This window comes from Antennarius striatus, chromosome 5 (genome assembly GCF_040054535.1).
Source record: "Antennarius striatus isolate MH-2024 chromosome 5, ASM4005453v1, whole genome shotgun sequence".
NCBI classification, from domain to species: Eukaryota; Metazoa; Chordata; class Actinopteri; order Lophiiformes; family Antennariidae; genus Antennarius; species Antennarius striatus.
In genome coordinates this window covers 6,666,166-6,689,636 of record NC_090780.1, presented here as the reverse complement: position 1 = coordinate 6,689,636, position 23,471 = coordinate 6,666,166, and the positions used below count along the sequence as shown (strand labels likewise).

General features: G+C 43.7%; 1 protein-coding gene across 3 annotated transcripts; it reads left to right on the top strand.

Annotated features, from left to right (window-relative positions):
• Positions 1-960: 960 nt before the first annotated feature.
• Positions 961-23,446, top strand: ipo9 (importin 9). Of its 3 annotated transcripts, XM_068315065.1 has the most exons (25): positions 961-1,235; positions 3,504-3,565; positions 3,727-3,813; positions 3,901-4,102; positions 4,677-4,765; positions 4,958-5,044; positions 5,258-5,377; positions 5,529-5,629; positions 5,756-5,814; positions 5,913-6,064; positions 6,163-6,261; positions 7,814-7,920; positions 8,099-8,238; positions 8,433-8,595; positions 8,834-9,060; positions 9,219-9,367; positions 18,145-18,273; positions 18,378-18,466; positions 18,539-18,653; positions 18,777-18,943; positions 21,631-21,764; positions 21,933-22,052; positions 22,236-22,355; positions 22,439-22,515; positions 22,632-23,446. In XM_068315065.1, the coding sequence occupies exons 1-25, from the start codon at positions 1,076-1,078 to the stop codon at positions 22,740-22,742; spliced, it is 3,066 nt and encodes a 1,021-aa protein (XP_068171166.1). In that variant the 5' UTR covers positions 961-1,075; the 3' UTR covers positions 22,743-23,446. The 3 variants fall into 3 exon arrangements, with proteins under 3 accessions (XP_068171166.1, XP_068171165.1, XP_068171167.1); XM_068315064.1 differs by having other exon boundaries at positions 8,436-8,595; positions 18,378-18,653; XM_068315066.1 differs by having other exon boundaries at positions 968-1,235; positions 18,378-18,653.
• Positions 23,447-23,471: the final 25 nt, after the last annotated feature.

Sequence of the window (23,471 nt, the reverse complement as noted above, 5' to 3'; positions counted from 1 at the left end):
CCTTTCCAGGACAACCTCCACTTCTCTAGCTTCTCCTCCACCTGCTCCCTGCTCTCACTGCAGATCACAATGTCATCTGCAAACATCAAAGTCCATGGAGATTCCTGTCTAACCTCGTCTGTCAGCCTATCCATCACCATAGCGAACAAGAAGGGGCTCAGAGCTGATCCCTGATGCAGTCCCACCTCCACCTCAAACTCCTCTGTCACACCTACAGCACACCTCACCACTGTCTTACAATCCTCATACATGTCCTGCACCGTTCTAACATACTTCTCTGCCACTCCAGACTTCCTCATACAATACCACAGTTCCTCTCTGGGCACCCTGTCATAAGCTTTTTCCAGATCTTAAATGTGCTGATTGTTACAACTTAAATCAGTCAAAGAAGGTGCGTTTCGTGGCTTGATGTGGCCACAGGGAACTTGTGATCTGAAGTGTATTTATATACACTACATTTGTTTTTCAGTTAATACAAGTGAATTTGATGCTCTATTCAAAGCTTATTCCACACAAAAGATAGTGGTTTCAACTCTTTCACGCTTTAAACCGTCACCCTCTTGCTGATAACAAGATTTATTCCACTGACTGGGTCAAAATACAGTCATTATGCACCATTTTATTGGTAAATCATTTGATAGATAGGAGGGCAAACTGGTAATTATTGTACTGTTATAGATGAATCAATGCCTAGTTGTGAAGTGTGTTACTCTGTAAAAAAAAAAAAGCATGTGGGTTACTTACTCTCAAATTTCCGTTGGACGATAGTAAAAAATAATAGCTTTAAAACGATAATTATTGTTCCTGGAAAAGCCGAAAAGAAAAAAAGACAGTTCCTGGAGTCAAAGGAACCATCCCCTCCTACCCCTCCGCACCACAAGAGGGAACCAGAGTCGTTACTCCAGAAAAAACGATCTATAACACGTGGGTCGAACCGGACATTGAATCTACTTCCTCTTGAAGCCCCGCCCCCTGCTTACATGCATTGGCGCGCTTCACCCGTGTGGCCCCTGCTCCGCTCTTCCCAGCGCGCTACGCTGGCTCTGTAGCAGCTGCAGCTGAAAATACAGCAGGCATGAGTGCGGTGGGTGGTGTCCGGCCCTGTCCGGCGGCGGGGCCAGTCCAGCAGGGGCTGAAAGAGGCGCTCATCGACACCTTGACGGCCATCCTGTCCCCGGTTCAAGAAGTGCGCGCCTCCGCAGAGGAACAGATCAAAGTGCTGGAAGTGACAGAGGGTGAGTGATGCGCTAGCATTCGGCTACCCCTGCTCGGAGGCTCACACGGTAACACCACGGGCCTCCCCAGCGGAGGAGACGACATGGACAGCTGTTTTTACCGGGACTGCCTTTGGATTTGCAAGGCTGAGCAGCAGCTAACACTGATAACGGTGGTCTACTCTGTGTGTCGACCGCCACTAGCTAACGCTAGGCCATCTTGTCAGAAGTTAAGGACGACTCCGTTAGCATGAAACTCCTTAATTAAAGCGCACGTTCCGTGTTTGATTTCATGGGTTAGTCGCCTGGACTTAGTCTGAATAAGTCACAGCTAACCATGTAACATCAACTGTAGTCAGGTTAGCTGCTGGTGAGGAAGTTCTGATGTGTGGAGTAAAGCACATGTAGGCTTCATGGACCCGGCAGCAGCAACAGGGTGGAGGCTTGGGAGTCGAAGTCTTCTACCAGGGTGATGCTGCGTTTACGTGTCCATCATTTATTCACACCAAACACAGACGCACTCTCTAGAAGAGTGGTCCCCAATCCGCGGACTGGCACCGGTCCGTGGGTCATTTGGTACCGGGCCGCACAGAAAGAAAAAATAATTTACATCCGTTTTATTTGTTTCGGAGTCTGAAAGATGTTTTATTTTGAAAAGTGAGGTCTGTTCGGAATGACGCACAGACGAATGCATGCGTCTGTCGTGCTTGACAGGTCTCGGTCACGTAACAGGTTACCAGCCCACACAATTAAACGCCCACTATTTCGCCAGTGTTCTGGATTAAAGTCAATGCAGATTATCCTGAGATCGTCCAAAAAGTATCGAAAACCCTGCCTCCATTTCCAACCTCCTGTCTTTGTGGGGCGGGATTTTCTGCAATGACCGTAAAGAAAAACCAAACTGCGGAGGAGACCAGACGTCCCGACACACTTCAGGTGTCATTGTCTCCCGTTACCCACAGATCAGCGGTCCCCATCCACGAATTTTCATTATTGTAATTGTTATTATTTGAATGACTTATTCACACTTTTATTGGAACTGATTAGTATTTCTTCTACGTTGAATGCAATGATTGTAAGTCGCTATATTTAAACATAAACCTCATCAGTGCAGTCACTTGAATCGAGTTTTTGATACAATTATTTCTTACAATTATTTCGTTTGGAGACATCAATTTATAAAAAAAAGGTTTATTGTCTGTTGATGTCTGCATTTTACATAAAACCACTGTGTAGGATTTATTATTGGACTACAGCTGTCCTGGCATCATTAACCATAATCGAGCAAATGAAGACCGGTCCATGAAAATATTGTTTTAGATGAAACCGGTCCGTGGCGCAAAAAAGGTTGGGGACCGTTGCTCTACAATGAAGCAGCGGAACTCTGATGTGGTTCGGTTCTAGTAGTACACCCAGCTATACCGCTGGCTGTCCGGAAGAAATGCTATTATACTCTTTAGACACAGAAAGATAGCATGTGGCATACAAAACCCTCGGTAGAGATCTCGAAAGTAGCTATAATTACGAATTAATTCCGCGGTTGTAGCCTTTTGTCTGATAACAGATTAACCCGCAAATATGTCACCCATGGATCAGACTGCCAGTTTCCCTCATCATCATCAGGACACAGGAGATTCATTGAGAGAAGCACAAGTTTGTCTCTTGTCATTCTATAGGTACAAAAACGTGTTACTTCCATTATCAGACCTGTGTGTGTGGGGGGGGGGGGTTGTGAGTGTGTAAGGTGCCCTGAGAATCAAATCTCTTTTATTAAAACTATACATTACAGTTGGTTGGTTTGGTGGGTGGGGCGTCTAACCTCACTTTGTCCTGAGGGCCTCGTGCCCCTAGTGAATTGTGCACACTTGCTGGTGTTGCAGCAAAGCTGATCCTTTCCGCTGGCCTCTCCCTGAGGCAGCCACTATGCAGGATGGTCAGCACTAACATTGTCTTCTTGCACGTGATGTCAGAGCTGAGGCTGATGCCAATCTCCCAGCATGCCTGTCAGGCCAGGTTTAAGGAGCGCGCTCAATGCTCAGTGTTTTAAATGTCGGTGCTGTTGCACCTTTACAGCCTTGATTTTGGATGGTATGACCTGTTAAAAAACTTACCTGAACAATAAAAAAAAGGTTATCAGGCTGAAAACAACAAATCCTGGCTTCCATCATCAGTTCTATTTTTTCCTCCATGGTGTTACTTGATAGGATTCACTATTTGTATGGTGCGTGTTCTGGGAATTCTTAATTTAATGAAATCTTTTTTTGTTGTTAATATATGCTCATTGTGTAGAGTTTGGTGTTCACCTGGCAGAACTCACGGTTGATCCTCAGGGAGCGCTTGCAATTCGTCAGGTAAGTGTTAAAAAAAGAATTTGCGAAGGAGGGAAGTAGGTCCATCACACCAAGACCTCTGTTTGTCTGACATGTGATTACAATCTGTTTGTATTGTGCTGTTTTTGGTTCTGTGACTTTTCTGCAACAGAATAAATCTAATTTCTTACCGCTGTTTGCAGTTAGCATCAGTCATTCTGAAGCAGTATGTGGAGACTCACTGGTGTTCTCAGTCAGAGAAGTTCCGGACTCCGGAGACATCAGATCAGGTGATGTTTCCTTTGTCGTCAGTGTGTTTTTCTTTTTCCGTACACTCAATTTGATCTCTGTAGATGTTTGTTGTCATCTCCCTCCAGGCTAAAGCTGCCATCAGGGAGCTGTTGCCCAGCGGTCTGCGAGAGGCAATCAGCAAGGTCCGCTCCAGTGTTGCGTACGCTGTGTCAGCTATCGCCCACTGGGACTGGCCTGAAGCCTGGCCTCAGCTCTTCACCTTACTAATGGAGATGCTGGTCAGTGGAAATGTCAACGCTGTTCACGGAGCCATGAGGGTCCTCACAGGTGTGTAGTGACATCCTGAGAACACAGTCGAGCACTGGAGCTGTACACATACTTGATATAAAACATACTGCCGTTTCCTTAAAATCACTTTTTAAAAAGCATGAGGGGTTTTTTTTGTTTGTGTTTAGGATGTAGCTCAGTGGTACAGTGCGTGCCTCACATGTGTGCTGCCCCGGGTTTAACCCGCGTTATCTGCAGCCCTTGGGGGGCACAAGTCAGTGTCAACTGTAGCACGGCCCCAAGCCCAGATAAATACAGAGACTTGTACTGTACTTGTACAGGAAGGGCATCCAGTGTAAAAAACTTTTCCAAACAAATATGACGGTCATCTGAAATGGAAGAAATGATGACTCGCTCGGTGACCCCTAACAAGAGAAGCCGAAAGGAAGTTTTACTGAAATATTTTTTTTAAAAGAAGATAAACTGACAGCACTCAAAGAACGCAGAACTTTTTTTCGTATTTGTTCATACAAGCTCATCCCTTCTAGCAAGTTTCATTCAAATCTTGTCATGTACAGTATGTGTTACAGACTGAAACTTCTTTTTGTTTGTGTTGAACGTGGTTGTTGTCCAGAGTTTACTCGGGAAGTGACGGACACACAGATGCCGCTGGTTGCTCCTGTCATTTTACCTGAAATGTACAAGATCTTCACCATGGCTGAGGTATTTTAACTTTAACAGATCTTCTACTTGATTCTTTCTACATTCCCTACCTAAACTGGAATATGCAGCGTTTGTGTAATGTTTTATTGGAAATAAGCATTTAGTCGATAACTGTTTTGTAAAAATGATCATATCACCGGCCCACATGAATTGTGAATTGTGGGTCATCTTTAATGCGAGTTTATGTCACAGATTTATAGCATTCGCACCCGATCCAGAGCCGTGGAGATCTTCACCACCTGTGCGAACCTCATCTGTGCTATAGAGGAGCTGGAGAGGGTGAGACTCTCACACGTCAGAACCATGATGGTCACAAAATACATTTTCATTCATTTTCATTTAACCGTTGTTCTTACTTTACATTGCTTTAGAATACTGTGAGTATGATGAAACCAGAGATCTTCCATCAGCAGATTGACTGTTTCAAGATATCAGTGCCTCTTCGTGTTCTCTAGCATCTCATTCACGTTTCGCATCCCTCTCTGTGTGCAGGGTGCAGCTAAAGCCTTGATCTTCCCCGTGGTGCAGCAGTTCACAGAAGCCTTCATCCAGGCCCTGCAGATGCCTGACGGACCCTCGTCCGACAGCGGCCTCAAGATGGAAGTCCTCAAGGTGAGACAGTCTGTGGACCAAAGCATGATGAATCAGTGGATGTGTTTCTCAGTTGTAACAGCTAGCAGTAATTATTCCCTCAAGAAACAAGAAGTGATTCTTAATTATTTTGAAAGTAACATTAAATCAGTTTCATTTTTTTTTTCTTCAGGCGGTAACAGCTTTGGTGAAGAACTTCCCCAAACCAATGGTGTCCTCTATGCAGCAGATACTCCCTATTGTCTGGAACACACTGACAGAGAGCGCCGCTTTATATCCCAACAATCGTGTGTTGTTCCACATATATTTAGAGCCATGTTTAAAAGTAGCTCACATTGTCTGTTTTAATATAAGATTAGGACTCTAACTTTGTCTGGTATTCTTTAACTGAATGTTCACTTACGTGAGAACAGAAGTCAACTACACAGAGGAGGTGGATGACCCTGTAGACTCTGACGGTCAGCAGAATTCACACCAGTCCAAGTACGTGTTCTTTGTTTTTAGGCTTTGAACATTTTTACTGTCGGGGGGTTTTTTTTGTGTTGCTTTTTTGCAGGTGAGGTTTTGGGTTTTGAGAATCTGGTGTTCAGCATCTTTGAGTTTGTCCACACACTGCTGGAGAACAACAAGTTCAAGAGCACAGTGAAGAAAGCATTACCTGAACTCATCTACTACATCATCCTATACATGCAGATCACTGAGGACCAGGTGAGGAGTGACCTTCATAACACTGGTTCTGATCTGGATCATTAGCTGTGTGTGTATTTGTGATGCTCTGGTGTCAGTCATGACTCTTGTTTCTGCAGATCAAGGTGTGGACAGCTAACCCGCAGCAGTTTGTAGAGGATGAGGATGATGACACCTTCTCCTACTCCGTCAGGATTTCTGCTCAGGACCTGCTGCTGGTGAGAACAAATTAAGGCTCCATCCACATGGTTGTTGCGATTTTGCCTTCCGTCCACATAAAAACGCAGATATCCTGGACGAAAACACAACTTTTTGAAAACACTGGCCAAAGTGAAATTTTTTTAAGACGCCGGGTCTGCATTGTTGTGTGGATGCTGTATCCGCAACTTTTTCTCTTCAGGGGGTGTCTCCCTACGACAAAAACTGCTGTGACATCTGTGTGTGTCTGTGTCTGTGTACCCGTGTCTGCATATGCACACAGAATGGACAGAGCTAAAACTGGCTATTTTCTGACGTGTAACAGCTCCACGTCGAAGACGCGTTGATAAACAGACTTGACAGTTAAATATTTGTTAGTCTGTTTCTTTCTTTGAGTCATGAAGTTTATATATTTATTCATTCATCCACGTTCCTTGCCAAAGATGCCAACACCAGTTCTGGGTCAGACTGGGATGTACTGCCAGCTGGTGGGAGAACTTTGATGGAGGTCATCCTCCAGGAGAAATAGCGTGAATTTCCAAACGTCCCGGTCCTTTCTCCTGTAGTTCTCAGAGTTCTGCTTAAAAACGTGTTGATCAATGCACTCATGCAGATACTGTACGTGTGGACAGAGATTTTTTCGAAAACGTTGTCGTGTGGACGCAAATCTTTTTCTATGTGGGGTGAAAAAAATTGCATTTTCGAAAAAGATCTGGCTACGTGTGGACATGGCCTTGGATTCAACTCAAAACCTTGCTGATGGGGAAAACAACTATTACCTTATATCCAAAGGCCATTATTGAACTGTTAAACTAGCACCGACAGGAGTTTTGTACGAACTGTTGATTGATATGTTGCCCACTGGGACTGGCCTGAAGCCTGGCCTCAGCTCTTCACCTTACTGATGGAGATGCTGGTCAGTCGAAATGTCAACGCTGTTCACGGGGCCATGAGGGTCCTCACAGGTGTGTAGTGTTTGGTCTAATGTTTATTTTTTAGCTTGTGTGTGTATGTGTGTGATTTGTTATTTGTCTTATGTCAAATGTCTCTAATAGTTTATAATTTTTAGTTAGTTTTTTAGTCCCTTTTTGGGCGAAGTTAAGGTTTAATCAGCTGATCATATTAGTTCTTTTCAGGTCAAGAATGTTTAAGTTTAATTTGTGTTGAGATTTTAATCAATACTGTGTTAATATTAATTATGCCAAAAGACTTTAATTTTTCTCCTATTACTCATTTGTTTCATGTAAATAAAGTGACTGACAGAAAGCAGTGTCGCAGAAACTGTTGTCTTGTGTCTCATTTAGAAAATCATCCAGATATAGAACAAGTTCTGATTGTAAGATGTATTTAAATCTGACTCCACACCTAGGAGTCAGGCTAAGGACAAAGAGGAGAGCATTCAAACCTGGAAATTGTTGTTAACTCATCAAGTTTTTATTTACCTTGTTGAATGGTGAGGATGCTTGGCTGAGCAGTCACATGTCATGCATGTCAGAAGTGTCCGGAGTGTAAAAGTTAGCCTCTGTCAATCGTCAGTGTCTAATTACGATACGCTTTGACCTCTGCGTACAGGCTGTTGCTGCAGAGTTTCAGAATGAGAGCGCGGCAGCTCTAGCGGCAGCGGCGACCAGACATCTCCAGGAGGCCGAGCAGTCCAAGAACAGCGGCAACGAACACTGGTGAGGAGGAACCGCCTGTCTGACTGATCTCTGTTGAATTTCAGCCACGGTCCTGCAGAAGGAAGGACAAACAGTTAATACAGATACCTTAATAAAACCACCTGCTATTCTGCTTCTAGTGTTTGACTTCTTCTGAGCAGACCTGTGCTCATAAAGTCAATTTATTGTTGTTTACCAGGTGGAAGATCCACGAGGCCTGCATGTTGGCCCTCGGCTCGGTCAAAACCATCATCACAGAGAATGTGAAAAACGGTCGCATCCAGTTTGACATGCACGGTTTCCTGGTCAGCGTCATCCTGGCTGATCTCAATTTAGGAGGTGACTCCAAACCAACCTTACTAAAAGAAATTTTATTACTCTGAAGTTCCTTTTACACTTTTCCAAACCCTCAGGAGGAACACGTTACTGCAATCAATTCAATAACTGAATGTCACTGTGGGTGAGGGAAGGGACATGCTGTTTTTTTTCTCGTTTTTACTCACTGCTACCTTTTTTTGTTTTCTCTTCCCCAGCAGCGTCTCCGTTCCTCCTGGGCAGAGCTCTGTGGGCGGCCAGCCGTTTTACGGCCGCCATGTCCCCCGAGCTCATCCAGCAGTTCCTCCAGGCCACCGTCAGTGGCCTCCACGACAGCCAGCCACCCTCGGTCCGTATCTCAGCTGTCAGGGCCATCTGGGGGTGAGCACGCCATTTGTTTTTCATCACGCTGCCTCCAAACACAGGCAGATTTGAACAGTGGTATCGCAAAACCAGAAACTGCAGTAGGAACTATTGTCTGGGAAACTATATTAGGTTAACAGCATGTTGGCGGAGTTAGCTGAGCACATTCTGTCATGAAATAGTTTGGCCTCACTAAACCCTAACTGCCCTGCATTTTGTCTGTTGGTTTTAGTTAACTAGCCGTGTTCCTCTCTAGGTATTGTGATCAACTGAAGCTTTCAGAGAGCACCCACGTTCTCCAGCCGTTCCTCCCCAGTGTCCTGGAGGGACTGGTCCAACTGGCAGCTCAGTTCAGCTCCGAGGTGCTCACCCTGGTCATGGAGACTCTATGCATTGTCTGCACTGTGGATCCAGCCTTCACCACAAGTGCCGAAAACAAGATATGCCCCCTCACCATCGCCATCTTCCTTAAATACAACAATGGTATTGTCAAGCTCCGCTAACCACAGCTAGTCATTATTTTCTTAGTCTTTCATAAAGGTTGAGGGCACTTTCAAGTTCCTGACATGTTTCTGTTTGAAAAATTACATGTTTTTCTTACTTGTTCCATAAAAGACTGATTGATTTATCTTATGTCACAGACCCTGTAGTGGCGTCCCTCGCTCAGGACATCTTTAAGGAGCTGGCTCAGATTGAGGGCTGCCAAGGCCCCATGCAGATGCGTCTCATTCCCACGCTGGTCAGCATCATGCAGGCCCCCCCTGACAAAATTCCCTCTGGACTTTGTGCTGTAAGTAGACAAGGCAGCAAAAAGACATACGAGTGTATAGAAAGTCAGATTCCAGCAGAACAGGCGTTGCAGTAAGTGTTAGATCCGCCCTGAGCAGCAGAGAATAGACCAGTTACCCCATCATTCTATCATCCAGATATTGAAGCCTCAAAAGCCACTCATAAGATAAAATAAAGCCTATGAAACAATGGCCCAACATTTTGATGTGACAGCGTTCTTCTTAAAATGGTCCAGTTATACTTAAATTTGCAGATGTTCCTTGTCAGCAGCTGCCGTCCTCTTCTGTCGAGCTGATCTCTGTATTCTGATGGTGTTGACTTCTGTCTCCACTCACACCAGTTGATCTGGTTCTGTGCTTCATTAGCCAAACAATAAGAGTTCAGTGTAGTCCAAAAACAACTGAATTTAATTTTCAGCTGTTGCCAAGCAACTAAGCCTCATTCGCCTCTAATCTGGTGGAGGCATCTATGCCAATTTGTTGGGATCATGGAAGCACATTAGCCCTGAAAGATTTAGAATTGACTTGTTTATTTGGATGAAATCTGTTATAAACGAGGTTTTAGTTGAGGGGGGAGGTGTTGTTATCCATTTGGGATGAACTGACTGTTCATCTCAAATTGGGATGCAGATTCTTTGTATTTAAAATGTTCAGATCACTTCGCAGACTGGACACAAGGCGCAAATGAACAAGTTCCTGTACAACTGATCACATGTCAGCAGTAACCTCAGTCTGTTGGAGCACAACAAGCCATACAGTGATGCCTTGAGATATAAGTTTAATCTGTTCCATGACTGAGCTTGTAAATAAGAGATTTTCCCCATTTAAAGTAACTGAAATCATGAACTGAAAAAACCCCAACATTTTTTATTAACCAATGGACATAGATACTTTACAAAAAGGATGGAAACGGCCTTAGTGAATACAGTATTTTCTGCTCTATAAGGCACACTGGATTATAAAGTGCACCTTTAATGAATTGTTTGTTTTATAATTTATTTCATATATGAGGCGCACCGGATTATCGTCTTCTTTTCCAACGGCTTTTCCCTTCAGGGGTCGCCACAATGAATCAGTTGCCTCCATCTAACCCTGTCTTCTGCATCCTCTTCTCTCACACCAACTGCCTTCATGTCCTCTTTCACTACATCCACAAACCTCCTCTGGTCTTCCTGTAGGCCTCCTGCCTGGCAGGAATATATTCACTATCTCTCCTTTGGGCATGTCCAAACCATCTCAATCTGGCCTCTCTGACTTTATCTCCAAAACCTCTAACATGTGCTGTCCCTCTGATGTACTCATTCCTGATCCTATCCAACGTGGTCACTCTCAAAGAGAACCTCAGCATTTTCATCTCTGCTACCTCCAGCTCGGTCTCATGTCTTTTCCTCAGTGACACTGTCTCTAGACCAAACAACATCGCTGGTCTCACCACAGTTTTGTACACCTTTCCTTTCATTTTAGCTGAAGCTCTTCTATCACACATCACACCTGACACTTTCCTCCACCCGTTCCATCCTGCCTGAACACGCTTCTTCACCTCTTTTCCACACTCTCCGTTGCTCTTCACTGTTGACCCTGGTACTTAAAATCATCCACCTTCTTGATCTCTTCTTCCTGTAACCTCACTCCTCCACTTGGGTCCCTCTCATTCACACACATGTACTCTGTCTTACTGCGGCTATCCTTCATTCCTCTCCTTTCAAGGAAAAACCTCCACTTCTCTAGCTTCTCCTCCACCTGTTCCCTGCTTTCACTGCAGATCACAATGTCATCTGCAAACATCAAAGTCCATGTAGATTCCTGTCTAACCTCATCTGTCAGCCTGTCCAACACCATAGCGAACAAGAAGGGGCTCAGAGCTGATCCCTGGTGTAGTCCCACTTCCGCCTTGAACTCCTCTGTCACACCTACAGCACACCTCACCACTGTCTTACAGTACATGTCCTGCACCGCTCTAACATACTTATCTGCCACTCCAGACTTCCTCATACAATACCACAGTTCCTCTCTGGGCACCCTGTCAATAAGCTTTCTCCAGATCTACAAAAACACAATGCAGCTCCCTCTGGCCTTCTCTGTACTTTTCTATCAACATCCTCAACGCAAATACTGCATCTGTATTACTCTTTTTTTGGCATGAAACCATACTGCTGCTCACAAATGCTCACTTCTGCCCTTAGATTAGTTTCCACTACTCTTTCCCATAACTTCATTGTATGGCTCATCAGCTTTATTCCTCTATATTTGCCACAACTCTGCACATCTCTCTTGTTCTTAAAAATGGGCACCAGCACACTTCTCCTCCATTCCTCAGGCATCTTCTCACTATCTAAGATCCTGTTGAACAACTCAGTCAAGCGCACCGGATTATAAGTCACATATAATGAAAAAAATTGAAATAGATTTAAAAAACTATCGGTCCACTAGCTAGAGCAAGGGGCCACCAAAAGGCGGACCGTGGTCCGGATCCGGACCGCTTGAGGGTTCTGTCCGGACCCGTGACCACTCCATGATAAATTCACGAGTAGATTTTCTTGGCGCACAGAGTTCATTTTACCTCAAGAAAGTATTGCATCCTTGGGATGCGCTGCAACAAAAATTTGTGCATCCCAGCATGACGTTTATCTTCTGCCTCTTAATTCTTACTGTCCACAGAAAGATCTCACTTTGTCTTCATAAATTTATGATTGATATTTGTCCACAAAAGAACTGATTGTCATTTGTTTTTTATCGGAGGCATGGTGATAATATAACATTTATTCAAAGCTTTCTCACTGCTGCATGCAAAATGAGCAGACGTCGTGTTGCCGTTACTCTTGATGCAAGTCGATTTTAATGGGGCTGAATACCGCGAGACAGAATGGCAATTTCCGGGTTCGAAATTAAAGTGGAGAAATTGATAAATTGTGAATATCTTTTGTTGAATGGACCTGCATTTTTCCCAATATTATATCGGTGTCATCGACTTTTTTTTTTGTCAGCATTTAAAGCTTGCGTCCGTGGGACGCATGCTCTATGACGATCGTGCGTCCCCGTCAAAAGTTGTGTGTGAAAGATGCAAGGACGCACGCAAACGAGAACACTGGGCGCATTTTTACTGACCGTCGTGGCTACAGATGGTGGGCGCTGCTGCTCCAGTTAATATGGTAATAGCGCCACTCAGTTAAGCCAATCAGATCGTTTGTTTACCTGCTCTGTCAGCGCAGAGCAGTAGCGGCAGTGAGACGGCTCGCTGCCGCTACCGCTTTGAGTTTACCGCGACAGGAGCAAAGAGGAGGGGAGACGGTGAGGACAGCATAGCTCCAAACAAAGGGAGGTTAATGTGGAAAACTGCTGGTTCACAGTTTATGGACGAAATTTGTTTATTTTTCCGTCAGGCAGTTCAAAACCATTTTACCTCATATAGTCTGAACACGTGGCACTAATTAATTAAAAATGAAAAACGCCACCACGAAACAAAGCACCGAGCTTTTGCGCAGAATTTTCACCTGAAGTCCATGCTGAGGGCAAAGTAACCGAGAAAAATGCAAACGAATGTTCACTAAAGGCATTGTGGATTTTGGGGCAACGTAAAACATCTTTTAGTGATGGCATAGTTGTGAATAAGTGCTTAAAAGCTGTTGTTGACACATTGTTTGAGGGAAAACAAAGATGAGACGTGTGGAAAAACTCCTAATGTCAGCTTCAACAGCAACCAGTAAATCAGAAATATTAACATTGTGGTGGGGGTTTCGTTTTTCTTAAGGACAGGAGACAGTGTAAAATACAAGATATTTATTTGTCCATTCAAATCATGTATAGGTTGAGTAGCAGTACAATAATATCAATAGGTTGAGTATGAGTCCAATAATATCATCAATGATATTGACAGACAGACAGGTTCAACAAACAGACAAGTTAAAAAAATACTTATCTAAGCATGATGAGAGCTCTGGAGACGATGAAAAAGTCCTCCGGTGTGTTGTTGCAGAGTACTCTGGGTACAGGAAAAACTTCAAGTACAAACTAAAAAATGGATCACATCTCTTTTTATACCCTAAAGGTGTGACTAGGGGGAGGTATTAACCTCAGCTCATCTGCTTTCAACCAGTTCTTTACGGGCTCTCAGTTGGAACGTCGTGACCTCCAGACGTTACCAAAAATATCAAGTTGACAGTTTCACAAAACTATTTGATGACATAATATAATCAGTCACGTGAACCCTGTGAGGATCTGCTGCAGACATTCTCTGGATGACCCTGTGCAGAAACATACATTCTAATTTCAGGTACAGTGTATGAAATGATCTGGCTAGCTACTTCTGTCAGTGTCTAACTTCTTCAAGGATACCCACAGTCATGCAAGTATTTCCAAATATGGTCTAACAGGAATTATTTTCATGCAGCGTCTTCATGACCTCGAGACATCCTGGGGCCACCTTCACAAGCGCTGAATAATATGACACACACAACAATCCAGATCTTTGGTTCACTTAGATGATATTGTTTTACTATATTATTTTAGTGTATTAAAAACTTTCCACCACAACATCTTGATGCAGCTATTCAGAGAGCACCATGCATATCTGTTGCCATTGATGAGTTGTAGCTAGTGTTTGTCAGGTTGATTCACAAGGATAAGGAGCTCTTTCTGAGTGTAACACCACTATACCAGCAATAAAACACCAGCAATAAAACACATGCTGACAACGTCCAGTGGTCTATTTCAACACAGATGAGAGACCACCACAAGGTGACCACCACAAGGTTACTTGTGTACACGTAAATTACTGGCAGGCCACATGCCCCTTTCTCTCATGGAGAAAGTTCTGTTTGCATTTTTCCCCTGAAAGAGACAGTTTTTATTCATGCTGAACATGTTAATGTTTTTTTACTTGAAGTGTAGGTCTTCAGTTCTTCAAGCTGGGATGTCTCTAATTTACGAGAAAAAATATTATTCAGCTCTTTTTGCACTTTATTTTTAATCTGAGGTTTGTGTGTTTTTCAATTTAACAAACGTTTGAAATGCATTTGCCTGGGCTGCTTTTATGTATGGTAAAAGAGCTAGCTGTGTACTCAGTTAAACATATCCTGCATTGAAAATTGATAATAAATGATAATGTGGACACCGATATGTGACTACAAGACACAAACTGGACTTGGGTTCGGACCTTTGACTAAGAGGAAATTTTTATAACCGGACCTCTGTGACTTCAAGGCCCCATCCACACGATGACAGTTTTTTTTAAAAAAACGCATTGAAAACGATTTGCGTCCACACGACAGCGTCTTTAAAAAAATCTCCGTCCACACGTAAACGCAACAGTGCGTTTTCGAAGACTGCTATAAGCATGCCAAACCATGTGGTGGCAGTATTGAGTCAAATTTTATCCAATAGGAATCCTCCGTGTTTTGTTGTCACAACACACAGGCCCATAAATATGACATCACAGCGGTTTTCGTTGCAGGCAAGACGTCAGCGTTTTTAAAAAGTCGCATATAGGCCGTCCACACAACAGTGTTTTTTTAAAGAATCCACCTTGTCCAGCGTTTTTAAAAAGTTGCGTTTTCGTTCCGGGTATCTGCATTGTCGTGTGGACGGGAGGCGTAAACGCAACAGAAAAGTTGCGCTTTCAAAAAATCCGTCATCGTGCGGACGGGGCCTTAGAAAGAAGTCAACACGCTTGGGGTTTTTTCTTAGCTGTTGAGATTTACTGATAAAAGTACTACAAAATACTGTAGGACAAAATTATCTCAAAACATATTCAAATTACATTTTATTTCTATAGCGCTCACTGATGTGTAGTGAGGTTCACGGAGGTGAGGCACCGATGTAAAGTCAGTTCTATCAGCCAGACAAAGGCGTATTTGCCACTCTGTCTGGCAAAATACGCCATATTAAAAAACCTGACATTAAAAACTGGTTAAATTCATTACGAGTGGACCACTCTGTTCGAACAGGGTGGATTATTTCCTGATCTGAAGTTCGAAGTAGATATTTACGCTCTGATGCTCTAGTTTTTAATGTCAGGCTGCTAATTTACTGGCAAATAATGCTCCGTTTTACTAAGAACTGACTTTAACGTCGGTGTCTCGACGCCATGAATTTCACGGCATGTCGCTGCCAGACAGAATACATAAGCCTAAATGCGCCCCCCTGCCCTGGTGGCGTAGTGCGGCATGACTGCCGGCCAGACTGCCGGCTTTTTTATTGATCTTGTATTTAACCAATATTAATATGAATATTAATCCATATATAAGCCGCATCGGATTATAAGGCGCACTGCGGGTTTATGAGAAAATTATAGGCTTTTAAGTGTGCCTTTATAGTGCTGAAAATACTGTACTTTCGTCCAGAAGAGTCTGGAACATAGGGTGACCTTTAAGAGTGGAGGTAGGAGCACACAGGTAGACTACATCTTATGTAGACGGTGTAATCTGAAGGAGATCAGTGACTGCAAAGTAGTGTTAGTTGAGAATGTAGCCAAACGGTATAGGATGGTGGTATGTAGGATGACTGCAGTGGTGTGGAAAATGAAGAGGGCAAAGGCAGAGTAGAGGACGAAAGGGTGGAAGCTGAAAAAGGAAGAGTGTTGCATGACTTTAAGAATGGAGTTAATGTTAGACTTGATAAACAGGACGTTTATATTTCTTCAGAACTTAATTCACTCTTGACGTGAGCAACATAGGTCCGCCATGACTCCCGCGTTCTCGTGTGTAAAGCCCCCCCACCTCATTTACCGTAAAGCACCGAGTAGGGGAGCAACATGTTAACAGTTTAGACAGGCACTGGATGGTCAGGCGGTGCTTCCAGATGACTGGACATCTACAGCTAATGTGATCAGGGAGATAGGTATAGTACTTGGTGTGTCATCTGGAAGGAAAGTAGATAAGGAGACTTGGTGGTGGAATTAGGAAATACAAGAGTGTATACAGAGAAAGAGTTAGCTAAGAAGTGGGTCACTGAGAGGACTGAGGAGAGTAGATATGAGTACAGGGAGATGCAGCATAAGGTGAAAGTAGAGGTGGCAAAGGCCAAACAAGGGGCTTATGATGGCTTATATGCTAGATTGGACAGTAAGGAGGGGGAGACTGATCTATGCAGGTTGGCGAGACAGAGATGGGCAGGACGTGCAGCAGGTTAGGGTGATTAAGGATAGAGATGGAAGTGTATTGACAGGTGGGAAGATGGAAAGAGTACTTTGAAGAGTTGATGAACGTGGAAAATGAGAAAGAACAAAGACTAGAAGAGGTGGCTGTTGTGGACCAGGAAGTAGCAAAGATTAGTCAGGATGAAGTGAGGAGGGCATTGAAGAGGATGAAGAGTGGAAAGGCAGTCGGTCGTGATGGTATACCTGTGGAGGTATGGAAGTGTCTAGGAGAGGTGGCAGTAGTTTCTGACTGGGTTGTTCAACAGGATCTTAGTGAGAAGATGCCTCAGGAATAGAGAAGTTTGCCCATTTTTAAGAATAAGGGAGATGTGTAGAGTTGTGGCAACTACAGAGGAATAAAGCTGATGAGCCATGCAATGAAGTTATAAGAAAGAGTAGTGGAAGCTCAACAGCAGTATGGTTTCTTGCCAAAAAAGTACTACAGATACAGTCTTTGCTTTGATGATGTTGATAGAGAAGTACAGAGAAGGCCAGTAGGAGCTGCATTGTGTCTTTGTAGATCTGGAGAAAGCTTATGACAGGGTGCCTAGAGAGGAACTGTGGTATTGTATGAGGGAGTCTGGAGTGGCAGAGAAGTATGTTAGAGCGGTGTGCTGTAAGTGTGACAGAGGAGTTCAAGATGGAAGTGGGGCTACACCAGGTATCAGCTCTGAGCCCCTTCCTGTTCACTATGGTGTTGGACAGGCTGACAGATGAGGTTAGATAGGAATCTCCATGGATTTTGATGTTTGCAGATGACATTGTGATCTGCAGGGAACAGGCGGAGGAGAAGCTAGAGAAGTGGAGGTTTTTCCTGGAAAGGAGAGGAATGAAGGATAGCCGCAGTAAGACAGAGTACATGTGTGTGAATGAGAGGGACCCAAGTGGAGGAGTGAGGTTGCAGGGGGAAGAGATCAAGAAGGTGGATGATTTTAAGTACCAGGGTCAACAGTCAAGAGCAACGGAGAGTGTGGAAAAGAGGTGAAGAAGCGTGTTCAGGCAGGATGGAACGGGTGGAGAAAAGTGTCAGGTGTGATAAAAGAATTTCAGCTAAAATGAAAGGAGAGGTGTACAAAACTGTGGTGAGACCAGCGATGTTGTTTGGTCTAGAGACAGTTTCACTGAGGAAAAGACAGATATATACTTCAATGATCCCAAGGGAAATTCAGGGAGACCGAGCTGGAGGTAGCAGAGATGAAGATGCTGAGGTTTTCTTTGGGAGTGACCACGTTGGATAGGATCAGGAATGAGTACATCAGAGGGACAGCACATATTAGAGGTTTTGGAGATAAAGTCAGAGAGGCCAGATTGAGATGGTTTGGACATGCCCAGAGGAGAGATATTGAATATCAGGCAGTCAGGAGGCTTAGAGGAAGACCAAAGAGGAGATTTATGGATGTAGTGAAAGATGACATGAAGGTAGTTGGTGTGAGAGAACAGGATGCAGAAGACAGGGTTAGATGGAGGCAACTGATTCGCTGTGGCGACCCCTGAAGGGAAAAGCCGAAAGGAAAAGAGGACATGGATACTTTACCTGTCCATAATTAATCATATGAGTTATACATATATATGTTACATAAACATAAAAGAATGAAAAACGCAAGGTTTTGAAGAAAATCTGACCGTTCTTCTTCTGTTTTTAACCAGACATCCATTGACATCCTGACCACAGTCGTCCGAAACACCAAACCCCCTCTGTCAGAGATGCTGGTGTGCCAAGCATTTCCTGTGGTAGCACAGTGCACCATACGCACGGATGACAACACTATAATGCAGGTGACCAATGATTTCAAAGTGATGGACACTTCAGTAAAAATTTGTTTTCCAGTGATCTGATCAGATCTGTGATGCTGCTCTCCTCTTTTCCCTTTTGTCTCCAGAATGGAGGGGAGTGTCTGCGGGCCTACGTCTCCGTGACGCTGGAGCAGATCGCTCAGTGGAGGGACGAGCAGGGCAATAGCGGCCTCTGGTACGTCATGCAGGTGGTCAACCAGCTTCTGGACCCCCGGACCTCGGAGTTCACGGCTGCCTTTGTGGGCAGGCTGGTGTCCACACTCATCTCCCGGGCAGGAACAGAACTCGGGGAGCAGCTAGACCAGATCCTCCGAGCAATCCTGAGCAAAATGCAGCAGGCGGAGACACTGAGTGTCATGCAGGTAAAGGGAACATGCTGACGGTGCTGGTCTTCATTCATAAGCTACATCCGCTGATTGTGCAGTAACTTATACTTCGTAACTGGTTGTCATTGCCTTTGCCTTTCTCTCTTCCTCTGTCTGTAGTCACTGATTATGGTGTTTGCCCACCTGGTCCACTCCCAGCTGGAGCCTCTCCTGGAGTTCCTGTGCAGTCTGCCGGGCCCAACCGGGAAGCCTGCACTGGAGTTTGTCATGACAGAGTGGATGAGCCGGCAGCACCTATTCTATGGACAGTACGAGGGTAAAGTCAGGTCAGATAGCACCTAGATTATCTTCAAGTTATCCTCTCACACTTGTGAAACAATGCAATCAGTAAAAGATACTTGGGGAGAACGGTCCTCTGCCAAGGCAGCTCCATTTATATGGAAACATGACCCTTTTTTACACTTGGCTTCATGGTCAGATAGTTTACAGTATTTTCCGCACTATAAGGCGCACCTAAAAGCCTATAATTTTCTCATAATCCCTTAGTGTGCCTTATAATCCATTGTGCCTTATATATTGATTAATATTAATATTAGTATTGGTTAAAAACAATCGCACAAAAAAAGCCGGCAGTCATGCTACACTACCCCACCAGGGGCACCCTCACAAGGTACTCAGGCCTTCATCCCCTAACAACAGTAGTCAAGGGGTGTCGCCAAAGCTGCTCTGTCTGACGGCAGAGCAGCCTGCGGAGAGCATCGGTGACAGGCTAAGATAACGTTGCAAAACATAGGGAATTTTCAACAATTCTATTTATAAAGTTTGACTGACTGACTGATCTCAGTATTTCCAGACTACTGTGGTGCCGGAAATAACCCACTTTAAACTTAATTGGTCTAAAAAATGCCATTGTGCTGTAATCTGGCATCTACTGACGGTCCATTCTATTAGTCTGCGGAAACACACAGAGAAACTGGCATAAAGGTGAATGAAAGACCCTCAAAGCTGAACTTCCAGCCTTTTCTGAAATTTGAAGAGCAGAGTCACTCCTGGACAAAGGTGCCTGGTGTGCTGCAATTGATTTGCAAATGTAGTTGATAGCTCTGGGGTGGCGGCGGAGGGGCGCAGTTTAGGCTTGTGTATTCTGTCTGGCAGCAACGTGTGGTGATATTCACAACGGTGAGACACCGATGTTAAAGTCAGTTCTACGTGTAAAACAGCATCACATTTGCCAGTAAATTAGCAGGCTGACATTAAAAAACAATTAAAATTGTTTAGGACACACAATGCAGCAGCAAATAGCTGCACCTCCCCTCCAACTGGACTACCGATCGATTGAACAGTATTTAATTAATAAAAGAAGACTATTTAATATTCCGTTTTAACTAGGGATTAGCGAGTACACCACTATCTGTATCTGGTCAACCATCTAAATTATCTGTATCTGTACTCGGAATGGGCGGTACTTAAACCGGAAGTGTGTGTAGTTTGACCTGAAATGGGTGGGGCCTACATCGGTACATTATTTAAAGTCAAATTGATATGAATTGATCAGAAGTTGGTTTATCGTTAATTTTGAAACTGTTTACAAAATTGGGATTCAAATCAATGTTTTCCATCACAAAAGTGAACTATTTTTTTATGGACAAGTTTTTTATGAACTCAGAGGATGAATATTCTGAAGTGTATAAAAGAATATTTACGGAACAGCCTCAGAATTGATTTGATGCTTTTGATCACAATAGCAAAGGAACTATTTCGTTTTTTATGAACTCATAAGTACAATATTGAATAGTGCATTATGCAATAGAAAATTATGAACTACTGTACAAAGTTTGCATGAACAAGAATTGTCATACTCAACACAACTTTCTATTTTTTTTCTTTTTCTTTTTAACTTTTTAAAAATATTTAGAGCGAGAGAGAGAGAGATGGAGACAGTGTGTGTGTGTGTGTGTGTGTGTGCGCGCACATGCTGACGGTGAAGGATAGCCGCAGTAAGACAGAGTAATGGCCGCAGTAAGACAGAGTAATGGTTACAATATCCGTACAGTACAGAAATTACTAATTTGATCTAACGTGAGAAAGTGTCAAACTGAGAGCTACTATGTCAGTAGTCCCCAACCACTGGGCGGGACAGAATGTTTAACTTTTTTTTTTTTTTTAATTGATTACCAGTCTAAAGATGTTTTATTTTGAAAAGTTACGTCTGTGCGGAATGATGCACAGACGAATGCATGTGTCTGTCCCGCTTGACAGGTCTCTGTCATGTGACAGGTTACCAGCCGTTACCCTTAAATTAAGCACCCACAACTGCGCCAGTGTCCTAGATTAAAGTCACGGTAGATTATCCTGAGATCACCCAAAAGTATTGAAAATCCTGCTCCCACTTACAACCTCCTGTCTTTGTAAAGCAGGATTTTGCAACCGTAAAGAAAACCGAACTGCGGAGTAGACCGTACGTGCAGAAAACACTTCAGGTGTCATTGTCTCCCGTTACCTTTAAATCAGCAGTCTCCAACCACTAATTCTCATTATTGTAATAATTATTATTTGATTGACTTGTTCACTGTTTTATTGGAAATAATCAGTATTTCTCCTACGTTGAATGCACTGATTGTAAGTCGCTATATTTCAAAATAGACCTCATCAGTGCAGTCACTTGAATTGAGTTAATATAATTTTTTCTTAGAATAATTTAATTTACAGAGATGTTGATTATCAATTTAAGAAAAAAAAGGTTTGTCTGTTGATGTTCGCATTTTACATAAAACCACTGCAGATCATTTATTATTAGACTGCATCCGTACCGGATACTTGACTGACATGAGTACTCGGCTCAACCATAGCTGTTACTCATAGTTTCTTCTTCCAGTATAGGTAGTATATTTAAAGCTTTTGCTCACGACAGGAATTGAATGTGGGATAGAATCTCCGCTAATGAATCTTGAACTGCTTGCTCTACCCTCACCACTGATCTCGTATTTTCATTATCTCTGCTTTTATTCTGCAGCACGGTGGCTCTCTGCAAGCTGCTGCAGCACGGGCTCAACACTGACGACAAACGCCTCCAGGATATCATGGTGAAGGGCGAAGAGCTCTACGGCCCTGAAGACGGCATCCGCACACGCTCCAAATCTGCCAAGAGTAGGAAGCAAACATCTAGAGATAGAATCTAGAATTGTGACCTTGCAGTAAATGTGTTTTTAACCTACAGCTTGAGTTTGGACCAACCTTCCCTGCAGTTGTATCAAGCAGTGATCATAGGAGTGCGTGCTGCTTACAGTTAGCTCTGTATCTGCCTCTCCTCTACAGACCCGGAGAGGTGGACCAACATTCCTTTGTTAGTAAAGATCTTTAAACTGATCATCAATGAGCTGTCAACGGTGGTGGAGATAAATGCCAGCAGGGCAAATGCCGGTGACTGGAGCCAAGGTGAGTTTCACTGATGGGGATGAATTACTTCTGAGGGACTTGATCACTGCTGGGGATGAGGTGGGGGGACTTGTTTGGGGCCTCGTGTCTCTGGTAAATCAATGGGAGGAAACAGTTCAGTTTTTTATCCACGGATGAAAAACGACAACAGACAGTTCTGTCATCAGCTGTTGTTTGTCTCAGATTCCACTGGAATGTGGGAGGACAATGAGGTGGAGGAGGCGGAAGATGATGATGATGATGAGGTGGATGAAGGCCTTGCAGGGCAGCTGCTGTCTGATCTGATTGCATCCAACAAATACGGTACAAGCATCATTCAAGCTTGCCGTGTTAAATGTGGCTCTTTGCTTCTGCTTGGTTTCATTCTGGTATATCTTATCTTACAGATGACGATTATTATGAGGATGATGAGGAAGATGATCCAGATGCTCTGAAGGATCCCATCTACCTGATTGACATGCAGGTACACACTAAACCCTATATTAGTCACCAGTGTCATCTTTGTAGCATACTGTAATAATACCTAACACGGGTAACTGGACTGTACACCTGGACTGTATGTCTGATTCTTTGTTCCAGGCGTATCTGACAGACTTCTTGACACAATTTTCCCAGCAACCGTGTTACAGCATGTTCTCAGGTCACCTCAACAGCACAGAGAGACAAACTCTTCAGTCCATCGGCCTCTAGCCCGACCGTCTACCGATCCAACACATCCTCTTCCAATTTACACCGCCCTGTCCTGTACTGCCCTGTCACATCTGCTCTCATGATCAATCCACCACACGGCAAATTAAAAGAAGAAAAAAACACGAACGGGCTCTGCAGAGGAAAGGAACATTTTTGAAAAGAACAGACATGCACTCACTCAGAACTGTCCTGTTTCTGTTTAATTGTGGTGGGATGAAGGACTGCAGATGAACTGAGGAGGAAGACAAGGAGAGAGAGACTGACCAGGTCTGTTTCTGAAGAAATTGGAGGACTCTCCATTGTAGAGCAATTTCAGTCTGGTTGAACGGATTGAATAAAAGTTTGGGGTTTTCACGGTGGGACAGATGAACCATGAAACATGAACAGACTATTTAGCCATGTACTATTTGTAATTTAGCCCATTATTTTTGTGTTTCTGTATAAACCATAAAATGCATAATGGAAAGCGCTTCCAAGAGACACTGAAAGAAAGTGGAGAAGATCAGTGATACCGCAGGCGGCCTCGTGTTCCACAAATATGGACGGTTCCAGACAGGAAAAGAAAACTTGTTCATCCGGCTGTCATGTCTTGGATATGGTGGGTGTTGGGGAATTCACACTATTACCATGGTGATGGTCATTTCCTTGTACCCACTAAAAGTTGGAAAAGTTTCTAAATAAAAGTACAAAAAGTACACAATTTCCAGAAAGATGTCCAGATTCCTCTGT

Bases quoted from the DNA above. Each gene is read 5' to 3' on its own strand.
- ipo9 (XM_068315066.1), top strand. From the start codon at position 1,076: ATGAGTGCGGTGGGTGGTGTCCGGCCCTGTCCGGCGGCGGGGCCAGTC. The intron at 4,766-4,957 runs GTATTTTAACTT...TTTATGTCACAG, and splicing joins AGATCTTCACCATGGCTGAG to ATTTATAGCATTCGCACCCG. The intron at 18,654-18,776 runs GTAAAGGGAACA...CTCTGTCTGTAG, and splicing joins AGACACTGAGTGTCATGCAG to TCACTGATTATGGTGTTTGC.